This window comes from Eschrichtius robustus, chromosome 16, assembly GCF_028021215.1.
Source record: "Eschrichtius robustus isolate mEscRob2 chromosome 16, mEscRob2.pri, whole genome shotgun sequence".
NCBI classification, from domain to species: Eukaryota; Metazoa; Chordata; class Mammalia; order Artiodactyla; family Eschrichtiidae; genus Eschrichtius; species Eschrichtius robustus.
The window spans coordinates 15,282,779-15,290,975 of record NC_090839.1 but is presented as its reverse complement, the minus strand read 5'-3'; the positions used below and the strand labels follow the sequence as shown (position 1 = coordinate 15,290,975).

The 8,197-nt window shown below is 44.5% G+C and overlaps 1 protein-coding gene across 2 annotated transcripts; it reads left to right on the top strand.

The window, feature by feature from the left end:
- The first annotated feature begins 6,051 nt into the window (after window positions 1-6,051).
- On the top strand, window positions 6,052-7,634 carry WFDC10A (WAP four-disulfide core domain 10A). 2 transcript variants are annotated; one of them, XM_068525164.1, is made up of 2 exons: window positions 6,052-6,139; window positions 7,504-7,634. In XM_068525164.1, the coding sequence occupies exons 1-2, from the start codon at window positions 6,052-6,054 to the stop codon at window positions 7,632-7,634; spliced, it is 219 nt and encodes a 72-aa protein (XP_068381265.1). The 2 variants fall into 2 exon arrangements, with proteins under 2 accessions (XP_068381265.1, XP_068381264.1); XM_068525163.1 differs by having other exon boundaries at window positions 7,486-7,634.
- The last annotated feature ends 563 nt before the right edge of the window (window positions 7,635-8,197 follow it).

The window sequence follows — 8,197 nt, the reverse complement described above, 5'->3', positions numbered from 1 at the left end:
GGTAGTTTCTGCGTGTGTTTGGGTTAAGTTTTGGCAGAAGACAGGTCTTTTCTCGATGCTGCTAAAAGTAGAGAAGGAATTAAGGGGAATAGGGTAGGAAAGAAAGAGAAAGTGCTAGTGAATACTGTGTTATTCTTTCTCCTACTTTCCCTTTCCACCCACTGGCACCTACCTATATAGCAAGCTAGCCATTGGCTTCCCCGGGCTTCTTCCCCATCTCACATTATGTACCCCTTCCTTTACAAAGCTATTTCTTTTAAAAACACATTGGTTTTTTTTCTGATCAAAAAGCAATAAATCTTCAGGTTGTATCATTTTTTAAATACAAAGAGGAAATGAATAAGCATTAATAATTCCACCACCCAGAGATAACCGTATACGTGTATACTTTCATGTTGTAGTCATTATTTTTATGAAATTGGAAGAGTAGAACACATGAAGTGTCCTGATTTGCTAATTAAGAACATAGGTAACAGGATGATATAATGGAAGTTTTAGTTGAGACCTTAAGACAGAGTGGATGAGATAGATTACTCAGCAGGACTTGAGAAAAATTGCTAACCAAACTTAAACTTAAAAACAAAACTTTCACACAACATTGTGAAGCAACTATACTCCAACAAAATTTAATAAAATTTTTTAAAAAGTAAAAATTAAAAAAAAATTTTTAATAAACTTTCCTCTACATAGATGATCCCAAGTTGAAGTAGTTATAAGAGAGGATTTTGAAGGAGATGTTATTAGTCAAACGCTTTGCCAAGGAAAGTAGAGATACTGCCTTCTAATTCCAAGTTGGGAGAATATGCTCTGTGGATACTACTCAGAGCTTACGGTGTGTCCCCAAAAGTTTGCAGGGACACCATAGACTTGTGTTCGAGTCCTGACTAAAGACTCTGAAGGGTGGGGAATTTGGCTAACGTGACCTGTAGTAGCAGAGAAGAGGGCTACAGTTTGGGAAGTATCTGAATTGTAAATGGCCTGATGCCATTTTGTGTCTCCAATGAACCCTTGAAATCTCCCATGAAAGAGGACCAGGGGACTTCCCTGGCAGTCCAGTGGTTAAGACTCCACTTTTCCACTGCAGAGGGCCTGGGTTCGATCCCTTGTTGGGGAACTAAGATCCCACATGCCGCACAGTGTGGCCAAATAAAATAAAATAAAATAAAATATTAGAAGAAGAAGAAGAAGAAAAGAAAAATGGGGAAAACATTTCTTAAAGGAAGAAAGAAGGGAAGGAGGGAGGGAGGGAGGAAAGAGAAAGAAAGAAAGAAAGAAAGAAAGAAAGAAAGAAAGAAAGAAAGAAAGAAAGAAAGAAAGAAAGGGAGGAAGGGAGGAAGAAAGAAAGAGAGGAAGGGAGGAAGGGGGAAAGAAAGGAGACCAGAAGTACAACGCCAGCCTGTGATCACATCTATTGTGTAAGAACTCCCACTCTCTCTTATTGGTGCTTCCTCCCTCTACCACCCAGGAGCCAGAAATTTTTTAAGCCAGTTGGAGGTGAAGGAACAGAATCACAAAGAGCTCAAGAGAAAAATGTTGGCCACATTCTCTTCCATAACTGGAGCCTCTGAGAAAAAGGAGGGTCCACAGTTCTAAACAATTTATGAAGTTGTGGCTAATTTCATGGGCCTGCACATTTTAATTATTAGGTTGAGAAGATGTTTTGTGACTGAAGTCACAGAAGTTGTGGGGACCTACCTAAGTTTTCCTGAAGAAGCAAGGAAATAACTAGCTATCCTGAATAATGTCTAACAGAACAAGGGAGACCAAAAAAAATATGATCACGTTACACAAGTCATGCCAACAATCCAATGATAAATATTATGATCATTCCCCATATCATGAAGACCCAAATATTTCCAATTTATTTTTGTTATATAAATGTCCTGATGAACCTCCTTCCAGCTAAAGCTTTGTCACATAGATTATTATTATTTTTAGTGTGGGTCAATAGAAAACGATTGCTGGGCAAAAGATGTTGTCCGTTTCAGGCTTTGAATAATTGCTGCCCCGTTTTCTCACTAAGGGTTGGGTTGTATTTCCACCAACAAGACATCAAATGTATGTGCCTCTACCTCCTGTCTTTGAGGCAAATTGGATTTAGGAGATTCAAGGAGAGACAAGAGTAAGAGAAGGAGATAAGAGTAAGAAAAGGAGAACAGCCCTTAAAAGGTAAAAGATCAGATGTTTGGGGGCTTCCACTCAGCTGCTTATATCTGCGCTCCAACCTTCTCCTTTTAGAACCCCCATTCTTGCCAGCTTGCTTCAGCATGGCTTGGTGAAGGAGAATTGCTAAGTTCACCTACTGACTCATTGACCATTGGGCAATGTTTATACCGAAGGATACAACTTAATTGTTGAAGCTCTAGGCCAAAGGAGAAATATCTTTGAACACATTGGGCTTCCAGAAATCCTGTAAATCACTCACATTTTTTGCACCGGAAAGCCAGCTAGCAGTAGTAGAATTCCCAGTCCTTGAGCCTGGCTCAGAGTGTTATTCTGATCCTCTGAAGGCACCAGCACATAGCAAGACAGATGTGTAAGGCAGATGCTCTGTTATCCACTTACTGGCAGGGGTATGAGGTATGAGGTAACTGGGTGAAGATACGCACGGATTGGGATGGGCCTCTGGATTCCTGACACCTGCCTTTTGCACACAGAAGGAGGAAGTCTGGCACCCAGTGACAGACACACAAGAAATCCAAAGCCCTGTGTCCTGTGAAGCTGTTTATTTGTATTCAGAAACCCCATTAGAGACCCACGTTTTCCAGAGCTTTGAGATCTGTTCATTTAAAAGGCCTCACTCTTAGTCTGGTTTTCTGAGTTTCTCACTTGCCCCTAAAGGGTGTTCAGGATCCTGGAGATGCCCAATACCCTTCTTTGCACACCTCAGGTACACTAAATGATCCCAGGGAAGAAAAACATCATCCTGCCCAGGCTGAGTACCACTCACATACAGAGGTCTGGGTGAATTCTTTGGCCATCCTGAGATAGGGTGTATGATGATGAAAAGGTCGCTAGGCATCACAAGGACACAGACCTATTGCCCCCCTCCCCCAAATTCAGGATGCTGGGCTTTCCAGATGTTAAAGGAGAGAGTAGTGGATTTTGAGTCAGGAATGCTGGTATCTTGTTTAATCTCTGCCCCTTATTCCTATGGCACTTCAGACAGTTCCCGTCACCTCTCTCTCAATTTTCTTATTTGAATAACAGGGAATAATCCTCACCTCGCAGGAATAGTGTTGATGCCACCCGGGCAGGGAACTCATCCAAGCAAGCCACAAGTAAAAGCTCATGCCTCAAGACCCTTACTCCCACCTACCTCTGAAAGTGTCTGAGTTGAGTGTCTGTAGTAACGGGCTGACACCTTTTTATCTGGCCTCTTCCTACTGGGGGAGGTAGGGGCCTGTGGCGGGGGGGGGGTGTGTTGTGGCCTGGAACAGGGGGCAGGAGAGGAGAAAAAGCAAGTTCAAAGGCTGAGAACTTAAAGGTGATTTTTTTGCGGCCAATCTTTCATTCCCACTCAGGAACATAGTGGTCATATCGCAGACTCTTTGATACTCACCCAACCAGAAGTCCTGGATTTTCTTTGATGTGAGCAATATCTCCTACTAAGCCAGGAGGAACACTGTGTACCTGGATTGCAGCTCTGGCCACCCCCAACAGACTCAAGTCTAGAGTCTTTATCTGATGCATCTGGGTTCATCCACAGGTAGTGAGTGGAGGACAGTCTGTATGTCTGTTTTCCTTTGACTTGTGGGTGCTGTTTAATCCTTCTGTGTATTGATTGTCCTTTGCTGATTAAGGCACAACATCATCTCCCACCGAATGGCCTATGGCTTTTATTGGATAAATAGAGACTGAATAAGAAACACTTTAGAAATGATAGATGACCACTTTAGAAAAGATAGATTTGAAGTGATCAAATCTAGCACTGAGATCTTGGTCCAGGTTTGTGAGTTGAGGAGTGGGGAGATTTGTTCACAAATATCAGAGAAGTGCATTATATTGAGCACATGTACACATGATTTGGAGTTCATTAGAAAAAAGAGTCAAGTGGGCAAGGGCCAGGGACCCCCAAAGAATAGACCTCCTCCTCCCAAACCCTGTCTACTGGAATATTCTGTACAGTGATAGGAGATGTCCATATATGAGTGACTTTTCCCAGGATCTGTTGGGTGCATTGAGTGGTGTAAATACATGCCAAGATTCTGGGGATTTTGCTGAGGGTGAACCAGTACAGAGACAAAAGGCAGAATTTGGGCACCTGGATACAAAGGTGTGGGAGCCAACTGAAGGGAACTTTGATGGGGACTGCAAATGGTGCCAAACCTAAAATGCTTGGATTACAGGTTCCCAAGACATTGGTTTCTATGGCAGGAAAATGATGTTTCATGCAGGAGAATCACAGCCTCATGCTCTGTATCTAGCCCGGATATTGGGAAACCTTAATGGCCTGTTTAAGGAGTACAGTCTCTGACGAGTGCCAGGGAGGTTCTGCCCAGGATTCCTGCCACTCTTGGTTCTGGATCATGCACATGGGTTTGCAGAAAGCTATGCAGAATTTAGAAAAACAGCTCTGTTGAGCTGTCTCTCTATGTGTGTGTGTGTATGTGTGTATACATACAAATATATGTATATATATTTCTGGGGATATCCCCTTGGTTTCTGGGGATAGCTGTGTGTGTGCATGTGTGTGTGTGTGTATGTGTGTGTGTGTGTGTGTGTGTGTATATATATATATATATATATATATACACACACAATATACACTTAAATTACCTACTTACTTTTTCACCCACAGATTCCACCACAAATTACTTTACTCTAAAAAACTCAAGGTTTCATGAATAAAATGTTCAACAGGATATTGTCTAGATAATCAGTAACTAGTATAATACAGATGTTTGACAATAGGCATTTTTTAACACTAAAGAAACAAGATACATTTTTTATTAAGAACTATGCTTTTAAAATCTTAACGAAGTAAAACAATCTTTGAGGATTTTTGATTACTAACAATTATATATTATTTTCAGTAATGAACAACAATTTCAGCATTAATATTTTAAATTCGCTTGAATTTTTTGAAGGATTTACCATACTGGTTATAAATAGTGTGCAGAATTTGCTTCCCTTCTTCATAGATACAGTGTATAGATTTTGATACTGAACAGGCATTTATTTTAAGTGAGGACAGTGCAATTATGAGAAACCACGTTTTGTGAAATATTTATACGATTCATGGAGTGTGGACAAGATGGGTCACAAAAGGTGGGTGATTCAAAACGTGAGAAAACAAAAAATCGCGTATAGTAAATATGCAAAGAAACTAGAAAGCTAGTACAACAGGGCTCATGTTAATTTTAGGCAGTGAGATGACCACCTTTTTTAATATTCTTTTTCGCTTTTCCCTTTTCTATAAATTATTTTGTAATTAGAAAATAGAAATAGATTACATCTTTCAGCAAACAAAAATTCTGTTTGCAAAAGGAGAGGGTTAGGGGGCTTCCCTGGTGGCGCAGTGGTTGAGAATCTGCCTGCCAATGCAGGGGACACGGGTTCAAGCCCTGGTCTGGGAAGATCCCACATGCCGCGGAGCAACTAGGCCCGTGAGCCACAACTACTGAGCCTGCACGTCTGGAGCCTGTGCCCTGCAACAAGAAAGGCCGCGACAGTGAGAGGCCCATGCACCGCGAAGAAGAGTGGCCCCCACTTGCCACAACTAGAGAAAGCCCTCGCACAGAAACGAAGACCCAACACAACCAAAAATAAATAAATAAATAAGCCTACACCTTTAAAAAAAATAAAAAAGGAGAGGGTTAGCTATGTGAGAGGAGGAGTCGTCTCTGCAGAAGCCCAAGTCTCACATGAATGGGCCATGGTGAGGGGCAGGCAAGGGGAGGAAACAAAGACTCCTTGCTCTGCCCTGGCTTGGCTAGCAGAGGCAGGGAGGAGCCCAGGATCACCTCTTCTTTCTTTCCTTCACTCTCCACACTCAGCTCTCCAGGGGAGTCTGGGCCAGATTGAGAGCTCCCCACTCTGGGCAGAGTCATGCGAACCCAGGCTCTGCTGCCTATCCTGCTTCTCTGTGTTCTGCTGCTGCAGGCCCAGGGAGGGTCCTATAACCAGAAGAAGAAGAGTAGGTGATGGACTAGGGGGGAAAGGGGGGGGGAGGGGGAGGGGGTGCTGTGTCCAGTCTAAGGAGAACCTGGGAATTGGAACTTTTCGGCACATCCTATTCTGACCTCAGCACTATGAAGACTCTGGTTCTTCCTAAACCATGGCCCTCCAGCTCCTTTATCTGGCCATGTGAAGAGTGATAGGGATGGAGGGAGAAACTACGTCTTTTTATTCTCCATCCTCCAAATCCAGAGACACATGGTACCTACAGTAGTGAAAGATACAACAGAGCTGAGAATCAGGTAGGGAAACAAAACAACTATTCTTTGATTTACGCACAAATGTGATGGGTAACCATCCAGAGATGTTCATGGGAGTAGGTGTAGAATGAAAGGACAATGGGAGAGCAAAATTTGGGGTGCACAGGTCAAGTTAAAGTTATCTCAGAGGGAGCAGCATGGTGACAGTGGAAGGGAAATATTGAAAGTGGTATTTTCTGGGAAGGGGCAAGGATCCTGCAGACAGTGACAGTATGAGAGGAGAGAGAGGATGAAGAGGCAAGTTCATCTCCCTCTCTGAAGATTCTGGAGAGTGGGGGAGGGTTGGCAGGATGTCCCAGACTTGTTGAGTTCTCAGGGTTAGGGTGTAGATTCTATGGGGGTGACTTGGCCAAGGCCATGACTAATAGAGGAGACGGGGTCCTGGTTACAGGATTATGGAGAGGGTCTAGGAAGTCCAGTCATTGAGGTCTATTGGGTAAAAATAGAAGGAACCGGATTTAAGATATTGTAAATCACCAGGATTTGGTGAAGGGCAGAGGGTGAATTCCCTGAAAAGTCCAAGAGTGTCATGAATGGGACTGTGCCTGGGGTTTTGGAGGAGACTCTAAGTTTTTATTTATTTATTTATTTATTTATTTATTTATATTTATAAATTTATTTATTTTTATTTTTGGCTGCGTTGGGTGTTTGTTGCTGCACGCGGGCTTTCTCTAGTTGAGGCGAGCGGGGGCTACTCTTTGTTGTGGTGCGCGGGCTTCTCATTTTGGTGGTTTCTCTTGTTGCGGAGCACGGGCTGTAGGCACACGGGCTTCAGTAGTTGTGGTGCATGGGCTCAGTAGTTGTGGCGTGTGGGCTCAGTAGTTGTGGCTCATGGGCTCTAGAGTGCAGGCTCAGTAGTTGTGGCGCACGGGCTTAGTTGCTGCGTGGCATGTGGGATCTTCCCAGACCAGGGCTCGAACCCGTGTCCTCTGCATTGGTAGGTGGCTTCCCAACCACTGCGTCACCAGGGAAGTCTGGCTCTAGGTTTTAGAGAGGTGTTCTCCAGGGGCCTGGTTCCACTGACCCTGCTCCTGCTCTGTTTCAGAAAAGCAGCTATCGCCAGAAATCAAGGAGTGTGAGAAGAGAGCCAAAATATATCTGTGCACATTCCCCTGCACACATCACCAACAGTGCCAAGCAAACACCATATGCTGTTCAACCTTCTGCGGGAACGTTTGCATGAACATCCTGTGAGTCAGAGAGCAGGCTGGGCTGTGCTTCCTGCTCCCCCCAACCCTCTACCCAGAGACTGTGCCTGCAGCCGAAGACAAGGACCTGACCACCCGGAATGAGGATGTCAATAGGAATGCCACCCTCCCCACTGTCTGAACTACCTGTTCCTGTCAAATAAGCCAGAACAAACGCGCAGGGACCTGCCTCATTCGCTCCCAGTGCTTGTGATCGTTGAGGACCCGGCACAGACCCCAGAGGGCCCCTGCCTTTCTGGGTCCAGGTCTCTGATCTCTTTCCCCTTGTCATGCTTCTCTACCCTCCCTCCCTTCGGCCTCCCCGCCAGCCCCTGGCAGGCTCCGCCCCCTTGTTGCTCTGCTCACTGAACCAGTACTCCCAGGGGGAGAAACTGCTCATGTGTGGCATCTCTCGGTGCTAAGGAGAACATTCCTCACCCTGGAGCCACAAGGGCAAGTTCAACGTGAGATGCGTGGAGACTAGACCCTGGGACACAGAGTGGGAGGTCCCCAAGGAGGACTCTTCTTAAACTTGGTCCATTCTCCTCATCCTCCTTGAGAGGTTCAGCT

Excerpts from the sequence above, each read along its gene's own strand:
- WFDC10A (XM_068525163.1), top strand. The coding sequence starts at position 6,052 with ATGCGAACCCAGGCTCTGCTGCCTATCCTGCTTCTCTGTGTTCTGCTG. Across the intron at positions 6,140-7,485 it reads CTATAACCAGAAGAAGAAGA|AAAAGCAGCTATCGCCAGAA; the intron begins GTAGGTGATGGA and ends GCTCTGTTTCAG.